This window comes from Lathyrus oleraceus, chromosome 4, assembly GCF_024323335.1.
Source record: "Lathyrus oleraceus cultivar Zhongwan6 chromosome 4, CAAS_Psat_ZW6_1.0, whole genome shotgun sequence".
In the NCBI taxonomy this organism is placed as follows: Eukaryota; Viridiplantae; Streptophyta; class Magnoliopsida; order Fabales; family Fabaceae; genus Lathyrus; species Lathyrus oleraceus.
This window is the reverse complement of record NC_066582.1, coordinates 233,095,410-233,116,016: the sequence shown is the minus strand read 5'-3', so window position 1 is coordinate 233,116,016 and position 20,607 is coordinate 233,095,410. Positions and strand designations below refer to the sequence as shown.

Below are 20,607 nucleotides of genomic sequence, written 5' to 3'. Positions count from 1 at the left end.
GTTTGTTTTGATCTTTGTGTGTGTGGCGTTTCCAAAAGTTTTTATTGTCAATAAAAATAATTCAACCACCCCCCTCCCTTTCTTGTTTTTCTCTACCTTCATTGAGTTGGTTGTGTTTAGACTTGTGTTGATTGAGTTGGTTGTGTTTGGACTTGTGTTAATTGGGTTGGTTGTGTTTGGACTTGTGTTGATTGGGTTGGTTGTGTTTGGGATTGCGCAGGTTGTCTTGGTGTAGTTGGGCATGAGGATTTGTTGTGTCCGGATTTACCACACACTGAGCATTTATTTGGTAGTTATTTCCTACTAACAGTTGTTGTATATTTTTTCTTTTCATCAGCATCTTTGTTTCTTCTTCTCTTAGGCCTCCTTGGTGCTCTTCTTGATGGTGGTGGCAATATGTTCGGGTATAGGGTCTCTTCCCATAAATTTTCACCATTTTTTGGATATATGATAAGTTTATGGCAAGCCTAGTAATTTTCCTTCCTAAACATGGGAGGAATGTAATCTGCAGGGTCTTCAGCTCTACTTTGGATGCACGGAATTGCATAGTAACATGGAATGCCAGTGAGCATTCAACTCCTACAAGAGCACTGCATCTGCTTGAGATCAGTTGTGAATTTATCTCATGTCACATTTATGTGTCTTACTTCATATATCATCTCACCAGCAAAGCCTTGTTAACAAATAAAATGCAATGAGTTAGTTAGCATGCATAAAATAGAATTCTGAGATTTCAATAAGTGCAATAATTCTTGAATTACCTAGCCATAAAACCTTGAGATTTCAGTTTATCTTTTCAAAACCTCTTTAATTCTTGGAAGTATAGAATCATATAAGCCTCAATCTTGGTTTTATTTGTTGCTCGTCTATCCATAAGGTACCCTCTTATATCCTCTAGCATTGTTACAATAGGCTTTTGTCTTGGTACAATTATAACACTATTAAATTTTTATAACATATTGTTTACCAACTGTTAGCTGGAAAATTTCGTCCTAAACAGCATGAAGCCATGTCGACCAATGGGAGGTCGGACGTAAGATCGATGAAGGGAAAACCAAGAGAGTTGGGTCGACGAAGGAGGCGAGTATATCGAAGTTGAAGGTCAACTTACCATAGGGGAGATTGATTGTGGGAAGCGGAGAGGGGGGAGTTACCAGCAACGTAGGTGACAGGCTCCGGCACGTGGCACATCATGAATGGGATATAACCTCCTAGTAGTTATTTCTTACTACTATTTAAGTAAATGTAATTTTCATTTCAAGGGGAGGCATTTATAACATTGCAATAGAAATACACTTGAAGTATCAAGCGTTTGAGAGAAAAAAGTTAACTTCCTGCAAAAATGTACTTTTGCTTCCACCTTTATTTTCAAGTCATTTAACTTATCAAGTTATTTTCATTTACTTCGTTCATTTACATATGTATCTTATCTTTTATCCTTCCTTAATTTTACTGCATTTATATTTTGCAAGCACTTCAATTATTTTCCTGGTGTTCCAAACAATTTACCAACTAAACCACCAAATACTTAACACACATTCAGTCTAGAACTTTGTAGTCGATCCTACAAGTAAACCTCGATAGGAAGGCTAGAGATTGTTGCACAAACACCAACACAACACATTGATTGTTATAATTGAACCTAGACTTACTCCAAAATCTAGGAGGAATCTTCAACAAGTATTTGTAGGCCTCTCGATTAACCTTCCTCATTTCCTTCATTTCCATTTACCATGTTTGAGGATATATCGCCTTGACTGCCATCCACATCATTTCCTTCAACTGCTTGCCAGGAAACCTTTTTCTGAAGTTGTTGTACAAGTGTCTTACGCAGAATCTTTGGTTAACTCCATGCAACAACTCTTCCAATGCAGGTAACAATCCCTACACATAAAAATAAAGTCAAATATATAGTTCAAGTTAGTAAAATGTTAATGAGTCAAGGAAAGTGAATTGTGCCTTTTGCTGATCTGATATGAAAGTGAATTGTTTGCAAACTTCTGGACCACCTAAATCTTGAACTAGAAGATCAAGGAACCAAGCCCATGAGTCCTTAGTATATGCTTCAACCACAGCCAATGCAATGGGCATCATTTAATCATTAGGGTCTCTACATATTGCTGCAAGGCTCTGTCCTCCATAATGACCCTTGAGAAAACAATCATCAACTCCAATACAAACTTGAAAAATTATTTTACAAACATCAAGGCATGTATATAGTCACTGAAAACTGGGCAATAATGGTCTGGTGACATAGTTCTCATGTTGTTGCTCATTTTCCTCGGTTTGTGGTTCAGTTGGTTGGACCTTCAACTTAATTGTGTTGTTTGGAATTGATCGCAGCAACTCGTGTGTGTAGTCATACAATTTAAGATATTGTTCCTTGAATTACCCTTCAACATAATTAAGTGTTGCCTTCCTCTCCCTCTAAGCCTTCATCCTACTCATACCAATATTATATTTCTCATGCACTTTTTCACATATTGTAGTAAGTTTCACAGTTGGATTAACTCTAACAGTTGAATACAACTTTTTCCTAAGCCACTTAATGTTAAACATCCTTACAATAAACTCCTTATTTCATGTGTGAGTATCATTCAGTTTTCTCAGTTGCCATGTGTAACACCCCGAATAAAATAAGAGAATTATTTAAATTAAGTTAATAATATATTTATTAATTTAATTAAATAAATTGAATTATTGGATTATTATTACTATTATTATTATTTGGAATAATAATTAGTGGAAAATATATAAGTTGGAATAAGAGAAAAGGGTTTTCATTTTTGGTAAAGAGTTTTCACGTGAAACAGAGAAGCGGCTGAAAAGTGGAAAGTGGAGAAAGGGCAAAGAGGAAGAGCTAGAGAGCAAAGGTTGAAGAACGGAAAAGCTTGAAGCTTAGAGATTGCCAGATTATCTCAGGTAAGGGGGGGTTTATCGTCGTTTACTGGGTATTATAGATTAACATGTCATGGGTAGTGATAAACCGTTGAAGTGACCCTAATTGGGATGTTGAATGCTGAAATATTGTGATGAATAAGTTGTATCAAAGCTGTAATTGAGTCCGTAATTGTGTGAGTCGCGTTCCCCCGAACGTATAGCTTTTTACGGAAATTGAATCGGAGGTCCGGAAGTCCTCCAACGGCGGAAAATGCGGAGAACTCTGCATTCTGCCTTGTGTTAGCGCAGGAACTGCTGTTTTGTCTGCGTTAACCGGTTAACCCAGGGCGTTAACCGGTTAACACTGTTATATTTTGTGGAAATGTGCTGTTTTGCCTGCGTTAACCGGTTAACCCAGGGCGTTAACCGGTTAACACTGTTGCGTTTTGCCAGAAAGTGTGTTTTGTCCTGCGTTAACCGGTTAACCCAGGGCGTTAACCGGTTAACACTGTTGGAAAATTGAAAAATTGATATTTTTAATGTTGTGAACCTAATTGGTGATTGGCCTATTATAGTTAATTGTGATGAGTAATTTTGTTGGATTTATGTTATGAAGTGTTGGTACAAGTATGTTGCTGAGTTGTTCCGTGTACGGAAAGTTGTTGAAAATACTGAGTTGTAGGCTTGGTGAGCCAAAGTTGATTATAAGTTGATGTTGTTGAAAACATTGTTGTATTGCTATTATTATTATGTTGTCGACAGTTTAAAGTCGTGTATGCCATGTACATTCATATGCATTAAGTCGGAGCTTTGCTCACACCACGTTGGCCTGGATTGGCAAATTTTAAGTTGAAAGTTGAAGGCTTATGCCTTGATGCCCAATAAAATGGCAATGATTTTAAGTTGGGAGTTTTACTCTGAATGGTACCACATGCATGACGAGTCGAGTCTCATTAGAGTTGCATTTTGTTGGCTTGTTGTATGGATATTTAATTTAATTGAGGAGTGGAATTGTGTTGATATTAAGTATGATGTTTGAGTTGATGTGCCGTTACTGGATGTATGTTACGATTAGGGTGATGAAATGTGTGAATTTACTTAGCATTACATGATGATTTATAATGCTTATTGTATCGATTGAGGAACTCACCCTTACAACTATTTTTCAGGTAACGAACAAATGAGTTGAGTGGAAGCTTATGCTTGGAGTCTAGTGTAGTCTCCTAAGTGGGTCATGCTCTGATAGATGTAACATCGGGAGGGAACATTTTTAATATTGTTGTTGATGATTGTTGAACCAGTTTACATGTAGTATGTTGCATGTTTTGAATGATCGATTTGATCTCTATCCGCTGCGTATTGTGCAAATGTTTTATGTTTTGAGTTAATGAAAGAGCATGACAGTTATTATGGTGTGAAATGTTGTGTGACACCCTTGATTGCATATTTACTCTGATTGATATGTGTTATTTTAATTATATACTTGGGGTATTTTAGAAGGGTGTTACATTAGTGGTATCAGAGCAGGTCGGTCTGTCCGGCCAGTTGTCGTGTCGTTACTGTCTAACAATTGTGTATTGTTACTAATCTAACTTTTAAGTTGTGTTGTATTGTTAAGTTGAAATGGCTGGAAGGAATGACGCTGCAATGGCTGCCGCAATGCAAGCGATGGCACAAGCTGTGCAGAACTTGCCAAATGCTGGTGGTGATGCTGGATCACGTAGCTTGGCGACTTTTCAGAGAGAGAATCCGCCGGTGTTTAAAGGGAAGCATGATCCAGATGCAGCCTTGGGATGGTTGAAAGAGATTGAGAGAATCTTCCGTGTTATGGATTGCACTCCAGCTCAGAAGGTTCGGTATGGTACTCACATGCTAGCAGTCGAAGCTGATGACTGGTGGCTAGAGACTCACGAGAGGTTGACCGTGGCAGGTGAAGTCATTACTTGGGATGTATTCCGTAGGGAATTCATGAGAAAGTATTATCCGGAAGATGTCCGTGGTAAGAAAGAAATTGAGTTCCTTGAGCTGAAGCAAGGAAACATGTCTGTCACTGATTATGCTGCGAAATTTGTGGAGCTGTCCAAATTTTATCCTCATTACACTGGTGCTGGTGCTGAATTTTCAAAGTGCATCAAGTTTGAAAATGGACTGCGCTCTGAAATTAAGAAGGCTGTTGGGTATCAGAAGATACGCATTTTTACTGAATTGGTTGATAGCTGCAGGATATTTGAAGAAGACAATAATGCTCATTACAAGATTGTCAGTGACCGCAGGGGCAAGCAACATCAAAATCGTGGCAAGCCGTATGATGCCCCAGTGGGAAAAGGGAAACAAGGAGTTGCTCCGGCTCAGAGGACTAGTAGGGGAGGTGCTCCTGCTGGTATAGTTTGCTTCAAATGTGGTCAGACCGGTCATAAGAGTAATGTATGCACTGCTGAAGTAAAGAGATGTTTTCGTTGTGGTAAGACTGGTCATGCAATAGCTGATTGCAAGCACAAGGAAATGATTTGTTTTAATTGTGGCGAAGAAGGGCATATTGGAAGTCAGTGTCAGAAGCCAAAGAAATCTCAGACGGGGAAGGTGTTCGCATTGACCGGAACTCAAACCTCCAGTGAGGACAGACTTATCCGAGGTACGTGTTATATTAATGGCTTTCCTCTTGTAGCTATTATTGACACAGGTGCGACTCATTCCTTTATATCTTTGGATTGTGCTGTGAAACTTAAGTTAGAGATATCTGAGATGTTTGGTAGTATGGTAATTGATACTCCTGCGAAGGGTTCAGTGACTACTACTTCGGTTTGTTTAAATTGTCCTTTGAGTATTTTTGGTAGAGACTTTGGGATGGACCTAGTGTGTCTTCCACTAGTGCAGATTGATGTTATTCTGGGTATGAACTGGTTGGTGTTTAACCGAGTTTCTATCAACTGTTTTGATAAGACGGTGGTCTTTCCTGAGATTGAGGAGGGAAAGAGTTTGTTTCTATCAGCAAGGCAAGTGAATGAGGAAGTAGCTGATGGGGCAGAGTTGTTTATGCTGTTAGCGACTTTGGAGGCTAAAGATAAACTGGTGATTGGCGATCTAGCCGTGGTGTGTGATTTACCTGATGTGTTTCCGGAAGAGGTGAATGAATTACCGCCAGAGCGCGAAGTGGAGTTCTCGATTGATTTGGTACCTGGTACTAGGCCGATATCGATGGCTCCGTACCGTATGTCTGTTGTTGAGTTAACTGAATTGAAGAGTCAGTTGGAAGATCTGTTGGATAAGAAATTTATTCGTCCGAGTGTGTCACCGTGGGGTGCACCAGTGCTATTGGTTAAGAAGAAAGAAGGTACTATGAGGTTGTGTGTGGACTACAGGCAACTGAATAAAGTGACGATCAAGAATCGGTATCCTTTGCCGAGGATTGATGATTTGATGGATCAGTTGGTTGGTGCAAGTGTGTTCAGCAAAATAGATTTGAGATCTGGGTATCATCAGATCCGTGTGAAAACCGAGGATATTCAGAAGACTGCTTTCAGAACAAGGTATGGACATTATGAGTATTCTGTAATGCCTTTTGGTGTGACTAATGCGCCTGGAGTATTTATGGAGTATATGAATAGGATTTTCCATCCGTACCTAGACAAGTTTGTTGTGGTGTTTATTGATGATATTTTGGTGTATTCGAAATCTGGAGAAGAGCATGCCGAACATTTGAGAGTGGTTTTGGGAGTTCTACGAGAAAAGAAGTTATTTGCTAAATTGTCCAAGTGTGAATTTTGGTTAGGAGAGGTAAGTTTTCTGGGTCATGTGATTTCAAGAGGTGGTGTTGCTGTTGATCCTTCTAAGATAGAAGCGGTATCTAAGTGGGAAGCTCCGAAGTCTGTTGCTGAGATTCGAAGTTTCCTTGGTTTGGCTGGTTATTATAGGAAGTTCATTGAGGGATTTTCTAAGTTGGCGTTACCATTGACGATGTTGACTAGGAAGGGGCAAGCGTTTGTTTGGGACTCAAAATGTGAAGGAGGTTTCCAAGAGTTAAAGAGAAGGTTAACTACTGCTCCTATTCTGATATTACCGAGTTCGTCGGAATCATTTGAAGTTTACTGTGATGCTTCATTGTTGGGTTTGGGTGGCGTGTTGATGCAGAATAAGCAAGTTATAGCTTATGCTTCAAGACAGCTGAGAGTTCATGAGAGGAACTATCCGACGCACGATTTAGAGTTGGCGGCTGTGGTGTTTGTTCTGAAGTTATGGAGGCATTACTTGTATGGGTCAAGATTTGAGGTTTTCAGTGACCATAAAAGTTTAAAGTATTTGTTTGATCAGAAAGAGCTGAATATGAGACAGAGGAGATGGTTAGAATTTCTGAAGGATTATGACTTTGGTTTGAATTACCATCCGGGTAAAGCAAACGTAGTGGCTGATGCATTGAGTCGGAAATCATTACATATGTCTATGCTAATGGTTAAGGAATTGGATTTAATTGAGCAGTTTAGAGACTTGAGTTTGGTGTGTGAGAGTACTCACAATAGTGTTAAATTGGGGATGTTGAAGTTAACAAGTGGTATTCTGGATGAGATCAGAGAGGGTCAGAAATCCGATGTGTTTTTGGTTGATAAGTTGACTCTAGTGAATCAAGGTCAAGGTGGCGAATTCAGAGTTGATGAGAATGATGTTTTGAAATTTGGTAATCGGGTGTGTATTCCGGATGTTATCGAACTTAAGAAGAGTATTCTTGAAGAAGGACATCGTAGTGGCCTGAGTATTCATCCTGGAGCTACGAAGATGTATCATGATTTGAAAAAGTTATTTTGGTGGCCGGGAATGAAAAGAGAAATTGCGAGTTTTGTTTATTCCTGTTTGACTTGTCAGAAGTCAAAGATTGAGCATCAGAAGCCGTCTGGGCTAATGCAACCGTTGGCTATTCCAGAGTGGAAGTGGGATAGTATCAGTATGGATTTTGTTTCTGGTTTACCGAGGACAATTAAGAATTTTGAAGCTATTTGGGTGATTGTTGACAGATTGACGAAAATCGGCTCATTTCATTCCGATTAGAATGGATTATCCGTTAGAGAGATTAGTTGAGTTGTATATTGAGAAGATTGTAAGTTTGCATGGTATTCCGTCGAGTATTGTTTCGGACAGAGATCCTAGATTTACATCGAAGTTCTGGGAAGGTTTGCAGAGGGCTTTGGGAACTAAGCTGAGGTTGAGTTCTGCATATCACCCGCAGACTGATGGTCAGACTGAGAGGACGATTCAGTCATTAGAGGATCTTTTGAGAGCTTGCGTTTTGGAAAAGGGAGGTGCTTGGGATTGTTATTTACCTTTGATTGAGTTTACCTACAACAATAGTTTTCATTCGAGTATTGGTATGGCACCGTTTGAAGCTTTGTATGGTAGGAGATGTCGGACACCTTTATGTTGGTATGAGTCCGGTGAGAGTGTTGTGGTTGGACCGGAAATTGTTCAACAAACTACGGAAAAGATTAAGATGATTCAGGAGAAGATGAGAATTGCTCAGAGTCGTCAGAAGAGTTATCATGACAAGAGGAGGAAATCACTTGAGTTCCGAGAGGGAGATCACGTGTTTCTTCGTGTTACTCCGATAACTGGGGTTGGTCGAGCTTTGAAGTCAAAGAAGTTGACACCTCGATTTATTGGTCCTTATCAGATTTTGGAGAGGATAGGAGAGGTAGCCTATCGTATCGCTTTACCGCCGTCACTTGCGAATTTGCATGAGGTTTTTCATGTGTCTCAGTTGAGGAGGTACATTCATGATCCGTCGCATGTGATCCAAGTAGATGATGTACAGGTGAGAGATAACCTGACTGTTGAAATATCGCCTATGAGGATTGAGGATCGAGAGTTGAAGCAGTTGCGGGGTAAAGAGATTGCCTTAGTGAAAGTAGCTTGGGGAGGACCAGCAGGTGGCAATGTGACTTGGGAACTGGAGAGTCAGATGAAAGAGTCTTATCCAGAGTTATTTGCTTGAGGTATGTTTTCGAGGACGAAAACTCTTTTAGTGGGGGAGAGTTGTAACACCCCGAATAAAATAAGAGAATTATTTAAATTAAGTTAATAATATATTTATTAATTTAATTAAATAAATTGAATTATTGGATTATTATTACTATTATTATTATTTGGAATAATAATTAGTGGAAAATATATAAGTTGGAATAAGAGAAAAGGGTTTTCATTTTTGGTAAAGAGTTTTCACGTGAAACAGAGAAGCGGCTGAAAAGTGGAAAGTGGAGAAAGGGCAAAGAGGAAGAGCTAGAGAGCAAAGGTTGAAGAACGGAAAAGCTTGAAGCTTAGAGATTTCCGGATTATCTCAGGTAAGGGGGGGTTTATCGTCGTTTACTGGGTATTATAGATTAACATGTCATGGGTAGTGATAAACCGTTGAAGTGACCCTAATTGGGATGTTGAATGCTGAAATATTGTGATGAATAAGTTGTATTAAAGCTGTAATTGAGTCCGTAATTGTGTGAGTCGCGTTCCCCCGAACGTATAGCTTTTTACGGAAATTGAATCGGAGGTCCGGAAGTCCTCCAACGGCGGAAAATGCGGAGAACTCTGCATTCTGCCTTGTGTTAGCGCAGGAACTGCTGTTTTGTCTGCGTTAACCGGTTAACCCAGGGCGTTAACCGGTTAACACTGTTATATTTTGTGGAAATGTGCTGTTTTGCCTGCGTTAACCGGTTAACCCATGGCGTTAACCGGTTAACACTGTTGCGTTTTGCCAGAAAGTGTGTTTTGTCCTGCGTTAACCGGTTAACCCAGGGCGTTAACCGGTTAACACTGTTGGAAAATTGAAAAATTGATATTTTTAATGTTGTGAACCTAATTGGTGATTGGCCTATTATAGTTAATTGTGATGAGTAATTTTGTTGGATTTATGTAATGAAGTGTTGGTACAAGTATGTTGCTGAGTTGTTCCGTGTACGGAAAGTTGTTGAAAATACTGAGTTGTAGGCTTGGTGAGCCAAAGTTGATTATAAGTTGATGTTGTTGAAAACATTGTTGTATTGCTATTATTATTATGTTGTCGACAGTTTAAAGTCGTGTATGCCATGTACATTCATATGCATTAAGTCGGAGCTTTGCTCACACCACGTTGGCCTGGATTGGCAAATTTTAAGTTGAAAGTTGAAGGCTTATGCCTTGATGCCCAATAAAATGGCAATGATTTTAAGTTGGGAGTTTTACTCCGAATGGTACCACATGCATGACGAGTCGAGTCTCATTAGAGTTGCATTTTGTTGGCTTGTTGTATGGATATTTAATTTAATTGAGGAGTGGAATTGTGTTGATATTAAGTATGATGTTTGAGTTGATGTGCCGTTACTGGATGTATGTTACGATTAGGGTGATGAAATGTGTGAATTTACTTAGCATTACATGATGATTTATAATGCTTATTGTATCGATTGAGGAACTCACCCTTACAACTATTTTTCAGGTAACGAACAAATGAGTTGAGTGGAAGCTTATGCTTGGAGTCTAGTGTAGTCTCCTAAGTGGGTCATGCTCTGATAGATGTAACATCGGGAGGGAACATTTTTAATATTGTTGTTGATGATTGTTGAACCAGTTTACATGTAGTATGTTGCATGTTTTGAATGATCGATTTGATCTCTATCCGCTGCGTATTGTGCAAATGTTTTATGTTTTGAGTTAATGAAAGAGCATGACAGTTATTATGGTGTGAAATGTTGTGTGACACCCTTGATTGCATATTTACTCTGATTGATATGTGTTATTTTAATTATATACTTGGGGTATTTTAGAAGGGTGTTACACCATGTATCCTCATTTGACAATTTGGAACATAATGCAAACCATCAATACCCTTCCTTGCATCTCACTCTAACCATTGTCTTATCATTCTTTATAAAGCGTAAATCTCTATCATTACTAACAACATAATTTTCAATTACATCTTTAAACTCCTCCCTTGTTGAGAACATAGTTCTCAAAACTCATTTATAGTCCACAAATTTCTTAGGCAGTATAAATAATGGGTATTTTTTCTTAGTACCTTCATTTGATTAATCAGTACTCATATCCTCATCAGTTTCTAACTCTTCAGATATATAATCTTAATATGACAAACTTTTATCTACCATTTTACCTTTATTCCTTTCAACATAACACAAAATCAAGTGTATCTTTCTCACTTGATGGTTCATTATCTACAGAAATAGCTTCATCCACCTTTTTTTTCCTTCCTTTTTTCTTGTTGGAACTTCCTTTGGCCTTATTTGGTCTACCACCCTTCTTTTTTTTCCTTGAGTTGAATCATCCACTTATAATTCATCCACTTGTTAATCGTTTGGCCAACAACAAACCATCTTACTCCTACCAAAACCTCATCAATTCCATCATTTAATACCTCATCGTCATAGTCATCAAACATGCACCCTAATGCATTATCATCACTTTGTTGATTAAGGTCGCTCTCAACAATTTTTTCATTTTGTTCAGATCTCTCAGGCAGGGTCTCAATGTCAGGTATCTCATGCAGGGTCTCAAGTATCTCAGGTTGGCCCTCAGTTTGTTGTTCAGTGGCTTGGACATAAGTTTGGACATGTGGGCATCAACTACTTCTACTACATCAGGTTGAGAAATAGGGTGGACTATGTATATGTCTACATTTCCATTAGTTTCTTATATCAATTTAACAATTCTATTGCACCAAAGTCATTTATTAGCTCCTTTAATGTACCAGCAAAATCGTACCACATTTTAAGTACCCCAAGATACTCCATTTCTTTAACAACATCCAAAATTTTAAAATAACTCCATATATCACCATCACACTTCTTGTTTGACACTACCCTTCCTACATATGTATAAATATCATCAAATGGTCCCCTATGATGAAAGTCAACATAAAAAACTATGAGAAAAGAGTTGTACGATATAGAAATTAGTATAGCTATAAGGGACCACATACAAAACCTTAGGCTTCAATAAAGCAAATACATGTTCGATATGAAAAATGACACATACCTCAATGCTCAATGCTTCGCTTCTGAGTTCGTCTCCTTTTAATCCTTTTTTCTACCTTCTTCGTTCGTAGCTCTCCTCTTTCACGTTTAGTGTTTCATCTCCCTTCTTCGTTCGCAGCTTCTTCCCTTTCTCAGTTTGGGATTTAGGGATTAGGTTTAGGGATGTTGGTTAATACTTAAGCGATTTTGTCTAATTACTTAAAGTTAAATTAAAAATAATTACATCTCAGCAAATTACAGCCATCTTAAACAATGTTAAAGCCACATAAGCATTGTTAATGACAACTATGTATTTTTTAAACGAAATCATAAAAAATACCCACGGTTAGACGTTATGTAACTTAAAGGCCTGACTTGTAGCAAAAAAATCTTAAAGGATCAACATGTTACAATTAAATAACTTAAATGATCTCTAATAATTGTGTCATAAATAAAAGATTTAAATACACTTTTGATCTTTCTATTTAGGTGTTTTTAACTTTTTGGTCCCCCTATTTTAAAACTCAGCTTTTTAGTCCTTTAACATTACTTCTCTTTGGATTTTGTTGGTCCTTCTATTTTAAAACTCAAGTTTTTAGTCCTTCAACATTACTATTTAGATTTTGTTGGTCCCCCTCCATATGTGATTGTGATCAATTTTTTAGTCCTTCAACATTACTTCTATTTAGATTTTGTTGGTCTCCCTTCATATATGATTGTGATGATTAGGATAAAAAAAATTAACTAGATGACAATGATATATATATATATATATATATATATATATATATATATATATATATATATATATATATATATATATATATATATATATATATTAATATTAATATTTATAATATTATAAATAATTTTATTTTAAAAATTAAAATTATATTATATAATAATATATTTTTCACATAAAAAATTAATATTTAATAATTTTAATTAATTTTATAAGAAATAAATTTGAACATTAGTCACTTTAACTTTCAAAATTAATTTTAGGGATAAAGGACCTTAGCCCCTGTGATGCTTTAACATTTAGAGATACCAGTTGTGCCTAGAGGGGTCAAAGAAGCCCTAAATGAGAAATCCCTAACAATTAGGTCCCCTATTTGGCCCCATTTTTTAGGTCCTTTACTAAATCAATAACTGTTTGACCCCTTATTTTTAAGCCCCTCGTATTTTTGTTTTTTAAAGGGCTTAAATGAGGAGCTCAAAATATAATTTATTTGAAATAACATATTTTATTTTTAAAATATATATATTTTCAAATAATAAATATTTTAAAAATTATTTTTTTTTCAGAAAAAAAGAGACATTGACTTTTTTTCGAAAAAAACACTTATTTAAAAAAAAATTAAAAATAAACATAATCGATTTTTTTTGAAAGTATTAAAATTTTAGTTTTTTTATGAAAAATTGATATTTTTTTCAAAAAATATAAATAGATTTTTTTGATAAAAAAAACTGATTAATTTTTTAAAATGAGAAAGGCATTTTTTTTAAAATAAAAAATCAATTTTTTCAAAAACAAAGTCAATTCTTTTTTAAATAAAAAATTATTTTTTTCGAAAAAGAAAGTCGATTTTTTTTTTAAAATAAATCATCAATTTTTTTTTGAGAAAAAAAGTAGTTTCTTCCTGAAACTAAAAAATTAAATATTTTTCAAAAAAATATTTCGATTTTTTTATATATATAAAAAGTTGATTTTTTCGAAAGAAAAAAAAAGATGATTGTTTTTTTAAAAAAAAAACGACTTTTTTCAAAAAAAAAAAATTTACTTTTTCCGAAAATAGAAAAAGATGTCAGAGTATTTTTAAAATAAAAAAAAAACAATTTTTTCCAAAAAATTAAATCGATTTTTTTAAATAAAAAAGTTTAATTTTATTTTAAACAAATCAAATTTTTTCTAAAATAAAAAAGTTGATATTTTTCAGGAAAAAAATGATTTTTATGAAAATAAAAAATAAAATAATTTTTTTTTTAAAAAAAATTCTTTAAAAAGTCAACTTTAAAAAATAATGGTGCCTTAAAGTTTTACTTAAATTTTATGGACCTTTAATTTAGAGAGCCTATATATTTTGGGACTTATTTATTTTTAGAATTTTAAACCCCTTATATTTTGGGAGCCTTAAAAGTTAGGCTCCGACCCCCTAAATGACAGCTCTAGTTATGCCCATCCATGTGATTTCTAAAGCAACTCAGATTAAAATATAGCATCTACAATAGGGTTTTCCATCACCAATAGATCCCAAATCCTTTCTTGTAAGACTCAGATGCATATTTCTTAATTCTTATGAGCTCTCTTTGCATAAACAACATTTGGTTCGACTGAGATGGCAACAGGTTCCTACCCAGCTTCTTTCATCATGTTGATCAACTTTTCAGTTACAATTTGCTGATGTTGGTCTATGATAAACCTTCATTTATTTATTGTTCTAAGAAAATACAGCGGTGACGGTCTATAAAGCAAAGCAACCGTCAAAAGACAAACAAAATCAATAAAATTAATCTTAATAATTAGGACAGTGACGGTCTATAAAGCAAGGCAACCGTCAAAAGACAAATAACAAAATTAATCAAAATTAATCTTAATAATTAGTACAGTTGGTAGATGATTAACTTGTTTACTCGTAAGTTATATAAACTACTTTAATAACCAAAAAAAACTATTCAAATAAATTAAAAAACTATTCAAATAAATTAAAAAACTATTTCTCTACCAGATTATATATAAAGCTAATACAAACAAACTAAAAAGAACTTTGGTTATTTCTATAAGCTCTCAATTTTATATCAATAATAAATAGATTTTATAAAAATAAATAAATAAATCAATTCAAACACGGTTATATTTGTAAAGAAAAACATAAAGAAATATTTATTTGTAAACAACAGAAAAAAATTATAATATAATTTAATCTAATCTACATAACCAATTCTATTTTTCGGGATAAGATTATTTAATGGGTGGAAGACTGAACTACATAGTAGAAATACTAAGTATAAATAAATATAATAGACAGATTAATTCAAAGTAGTTCAAACCACATTCGAGCATTTGGGATTTAACAGCGAATTTCATGTCCCTTCACCTGTCAAATCAGTGATAATAGAGTTATCAAAGTACAAATACAAATGAATAACATAAAAAGCAATTCCCTTGAAAAATATTTAAGCTCTCACAATGCATCTTAAAACTATAAACTAGTATCAATATAAGTATGTACATGGAAAAATAAATAGGAACATCAGAACTCAAATGAAGGAAGAGGAAGAGATAACAGTAACAATGTATATAATCTACACCATTTCAGCTCTGACCACTATAATTTGGACAGATTTCTGATTTTATTTAAATACCCAACAAGGCACTTGAACATAGTGGTCAACCTCCAAAGTCTGCTGCAGTAGAGAACAAAAAAGCAATTTGCTGAATTATCTTCTACTGACCAGAATTCCCCAAAAGGCGTTCAACGGCTGCATGAACATTCCCTGAAGTGGCAATGAGAGCCCTAATGTTCTCTTGTGTGTCGAAGAATCCCATCTCTTGAAGTTGTGAAAGCTGGGTAGCATACAATTGCTCCGGTGGCTCTGAGAAGGCAAAAGTCAGTGAGCAGTACAAAATCTAAGCCAAATTCATTAGTAGGTCCCCACCCAGACTATTTATTTAAAAATCTTTTTATAAGATTCATATGTTTGGAAGTTTATAATTGGGTCACCGTGATTCAAAAATATCCATGGGATGAAACTTCATAAAAGCAAAGGATCAAATCTGATATTTTGAAAATTGGGACCGAACTGTCAAATTTTAATGGTCCCCTACAGTTTCAAAATTTCTAATAGGCTCCCTGAATTCAACATACTCTTTGAAACTTGTATGATTTCTTCATAAGCAAGAACCGATTAGATTTTTTTTAATTGAAGACCCAGTAACAAAAATTAAAATGAAGACTTGTAGAAATGGAATGAAGCCATAATATGTATGTCTCACTGCTTGTACTGTTAAAATTAGAGTGAAACAAGATCGCATACATTTCATTCCATCCAATACCTCACTATTCTTCCTATTTTTATTGGGAGATATGAGATAGAACATGTCTTTTCTTCCGCTTCATCTTAAAATATACAAACATTAAATGGCAACTTTATTTTATTCTATTCCACACTAAACCATCCTGTTCGTTCCATTCAGTGCCATAATGAACTAAATATACAAAGATAGCCTAATTCTTAAATAGTATCAGGAGCAACAGATTAGCACAAACTGAAATATATTGAGAGAAATAGAAGACTACAATGCTAACCATTTGATCTATTTGGAACAGCTAGGCTACCAGCTCCAAGTCCACCAAACATGCTGGATAACATCTCCAGCCCCATGTTGTTAACAGGACCTGCCAATAAACAAGTTGATAATGATTTCAAAGAAATGTTACAACTTACGTTTGCGCATCATTCAAAATAGCCACCACCTAACTTACCCCCATTTATACATTCAATTCAACATTAATTACTTTTTCCAATTGTACCATCTAATTAATACTACTTGCATCACTCCCAACTCAATATCTGACACTTAACATTTATGATAAAATTACTCTCCCATTTATACGTTTTGCTTAATGTGTGTGAATTGGTGTACTGGCTGAATTATATTAGGACGGGTATTTTTATGAATTGGCTAACAAAGTCTGCGGAGGTAGTCGCCACCAAAGTATAATTCATAATCAAATTCTCATTTTAGTTTAACAGCAGAACCTAAATATCTTCATTCAAAGAACAAGTGGAAGAAAACTCTCCATTATATTCTTCAATGATCAGCTGATTCAAAAATTATAACTCATTAAATTCAACTACTCCAGCATGGATGGATAATCTTAAGATATAGTTAATCAATTTGAATAGCCAATGAAATATCAAAACAACAACATAAAAGCAAACAGTGTGAATTATCAAAAATCAAGAGAATGGGGGGTTATATAGTGTACCAGTCCCTCCACCAGTTTGACCCGATTCCCTGCAACAAGATACTAGATTAATAAAGCAAAAACATTATTAACCAAAAATTAAAAGATAAGAACAGGCAGACTGTATTATAACAGGTTTGGCAAGCAAAAACATAAACCACTATCGAACAACTCTAAGCAATGATATCCGCTGCATAAAAATTTAAACTTTCTGTCTAAGTCTGTCACTGGCAAGAATCCCCTTGGAAAGGTATTGAGTTACAAGTAATATTCTTGTTACATGCTTATAGTGCAAGAAGTACAACTTGATTTGTTAAGAATAGCTCTTCAATTTATTATACATTTATTTAAGCATACAATCAAAAGCTTTAAATTTTACCTGAAACATGATTGATAAAGGAACACATTTCTTTTAGATGTTGGAATGACATTAGTTTTGAGATTTCTCAAATATAAATCGTATTTCTAGTTTTACTCAGACAAAAGGAAACCAGAGTTGTGCTATTACGTACCGTGTCGATTGTTGCTGACCTTGCTGAGAAAGAAGGGCTTGCTGGAAAGACATGAGTTGCTGTCATTGTGTAATGAGACAGGGTGGTGAGAATATATTTATTGAAAGCAAGTAACTACCAAATTACATGGGTAGCAATATACTTATTATAAAACAAACACGTCTTAAACAAACAAATTTCTGCTGAAAAAAAGTGTAGATTTTCAATCCACAATACTTGGGCAGGCGAATTTTCATTCAACCATTGATATTGACACCATTGTTCAAATTAGGTCTATAAAGTACAAGTTCTTGGCAAAGAAACTACATACAACATCTGCGGCAACATTTGAAAAACTGAGAATCTGAGTATCAAACCACATAATTAAATAAAACGAAGACATATACCCAATCCTATGCCTGGGACAGGACATTCAATGAAACTCTTCAACAGATACATTAGATTAAATATGTCTACCTGCAATGTCTCAGGTGATGAAAACAAACGAAGGAACTCTGGATTTTGCATCACATCTCTAAGAGAATTCATATCAGGCATGCCACCACGTTGTTCGGTATTAGCAGCACCAAGAATCTAAAAAGTAGATCAAATATTAGAACGACCAGGTCAACAAATGCAGTGCATCTTGTACAAGGCACAGTAAGTAGATACCTGACTCAAAGTTTGGGGGTTGGAGAGCATACTTTGCATCATTTGTGAGATAGCTGGATTTTGCATTAATTGGGTTAATAAAGCAGGATCTGGCATACCACTTCCACCCAGCATGCCTTCAAGGCCAGGCAAACCAAGCCCTCCTAAGCCAGTAGGTGCTTGCTGCCTGGCATCCACACCAGTAGTTGATCTTCTGGTGTTATTTTGAGGAGCTCCAGCTGCATTGTTCCCCATCAATTACAGCATTAGTCACTATACTTGCCTCAAAACATAAAAATCAGGATTTAAAAAATGTGTATAGAACGGACTGGTTAGAAGAGCACTCAGTTACAGGATTCTGGGGAGAAAAAATAGTATCAGAACTTACTTCCGGTAGAGGACCAAGGATTAGGAAGTGGGTTAGCATTGGGTATGGTAGAACCAGCATTTGTTTCAGAACTAGTGGTTGAGGGATTAGTTGATTGGTCCCTGGCAAGGCCACCCTGAGTTGCTGTATTACCCGCCATTGTAGTGGCATTTAAAAATGGTTCTTGAACGTTTTCATACATGCGCCTCAGCATGTTGAATCCCTCAGGAGATGATTCAATGTTGCTCATAGCCCTGTCTGTATTTCTCATCATTTCACGCATGATCTCAGGATTCCTTGTAGCTTCAAGGGTCTGGCGGAGAGTGCTGGGATCATTAAGTATGTGTGCTAGCTCAGGATTCCGATCCATGAGCTCTTGCATCTGTGGGTTGTTCATTATAAGATTCCGCACTATCTCGGGATTACTTACTAGATTCTGCATAGCAGGTGTGTTCATTAACTCTCTCATTAAATTGGGATTTGAAATAAATGGTTGCTGCATTTGTTCGAGATCTGGAAATCCCTCGCCGAATAAGCCATTCCCTCCAGTGCCATTGGTACCTAAACCAGGGAACAGTGAAGCTCCAAAACCGAGCCCTCCTACACCCCCAACATCATTAGCTCCAGCGCCTCTGGCATCAGTCGCAGTGGTATTGGTGCCACTACTATTGGTCCCAGTCCCACCACTCGTGTTGGCAGGTGCAAAGCTACGAACCAAATGGACAGCATGATCTGCCTCCAAACCTATAATAAATTACAAATGCAGATATATAAAAGAGTTCTATATAGTTAACAAAATAGAAAGAATAAACACGGTGCCACAATCAAGGACTACGTGTATATTATAAACAAATCACCTATATAGTTCTATTATAATCATTATAACAGCCGAGAGACAGAAACAATCAACAAAGATGTGTGATATGAACTTGACCTAAAAGACAAACAATTTTCCAAATCAAAACCAGAAACTAGTTGAAAAGTTATCCTGCCCATCCAAGCTTCAATTTCAGAAAAGAAAAGAAAATAGAATCAATACATTAAAAACCCTAATTGCATGAGTAAGAATAAAACACCCTTCACATCGCACCTCTAACACCACATCTTCCATTATAAACTGTTTGATAAATTTCTTCTCTTCTATAAGCATATTCCACGTAAAAATCCTAATCAACCATAACCTATATACATTTTAAGTTAATAATTTTCTTTGACAAATCAACCACTCATCAATTCAATAATTAAAAAAAAATCATCAAAATCCGATTAAATACTCCCATGAAACCATAGAATAAATCTAAAATACCTAACTAAGTATCATTAAATTCATAAAAAAAACTAACTAAAAAATGACCTAAAACTAAATCATACAGTACAAGGAGATGACAAATTACGGTAAGCGAGATCGGAAAATCGGAAAATAGAACTACCGTAGCTTTGTAGCGTTTGATCGTCCTTCAATATACGACCCTTGTAAATAAGCCGTTGTTGCTGTGCGGGGATATCACAGTTCCGAGCAATGAGATCCTTGAAGGATCCAACTGTGGAATCAAGCGAAACCTGAACGGAGTACTTTGAACCGTTGGAGCATCGAACGTTGATGTTAACACCTTCACCACCGGTCTTCGACTCCGATGCAGAATCCTCAACAGCACCGTCACCTCCCATGGTGTGTCTCGCTCGCGTGTTCAACCAAACACAGGAGGCGCGTGACCACGGTCGCGCGTTGAAGGGTGATATGTGTTGTTATGAATCGAAGAAAGGGAAACAAAACCCTAAACGAAGGAAGCTACAAATTTGTTTGATATCAATAATAAAAAGGGAATTTGATAAATTTGATAAATATGATAATTCATATGCAGTAGTATAAAATAAAAAGAATTTATTTATAAAATAAATAAATAAATTGTATGACGGTTTAGATTTTATAATTGTATACTTTTTTTTATAAATGAAAATTAGATAAATTTAAATATCCATTACCTAATAAGATAAGTTACTAGTGAAAGTTTTCAGACTTTTAATATTTTATGAAAACGAACTAAGTAAGAAGGTTCATCAAAGTCAAATAAACCTAGAAATACTTATAAATTATTTATTAAAAATAATAAGACTAACATTATCATTTTATAAGAGACAAATATAAAGAAAATTGAATAAAGCATTTTTAAATAAAATTGATATATTAAACCCAATCAACAAGAAAAAAAATCAATAGTATTTACTTGTATGCATAAAACATGAATTAAAATAGAAAAAAATAA

At 35.4% G+C, this 20,607-nt stretch overlaps 1 protein-coding gene across 1 annotated transcript; it reads right to left on the bottom strand.

Annotated features, from left to right (window-relative positions):
• Positions 1-15,007: 15,007 nt before the first annotated feature.
• On the bottom strand, positions 15,008-20,206 carry LOC127074769 (ubiquitin domain-containing protein DSK2b). Its single transcript, XM_051016119.1, has 8 exons — positions 19,774-20,206; positions 18,365-19,087; positions 17,998-18,215; positions 17,803-17,919; positions 17,347-17,405; positions 16,856-16,884; positions 16,172-16,261; positions 15,008-15,458 (listed from the first exon to the last, which is right to left on the bottom strand). Exons 1-8 carry the CDS (start codon positions 20,009-20,011, stop codon positions 15,310-15,312), a joined length of 1,623 nt encoding a protein of 540 aa, XP_050872076.1. The 5' UTR covers positions 20,012-20,206; the 3' UTR covers positions 15,008-15,309.
• Positions 20,207-20,607: the final 401 nt, after the last annotated feature.

Excerpts from the sequence above, each read along its gene's own strand:
- LOC127074769 (XM_051016119.1), bottom strand. The coding sequence starts at position 20,011 with ATGGGAGGTGACGGTGCTGTTGAGGATTCTGCATCGGAGTCGAAGACC. Across the intron at positions 18,216-18,364 it reads TCCTTGGTCCTCTACCGGAA|CTGGAGCTCCTCAAAATAAC; the intron begins GTAAGTTCTGAT and ends GGAACAATGCAG. Across the intron at positions 16,262-16,855 it reads TCAAACTGGTGGAGGGACTG|GTCCTGTTAACAACATGGGG; the intron begins GTACACTATATA and ends GTTTATTGGCAG.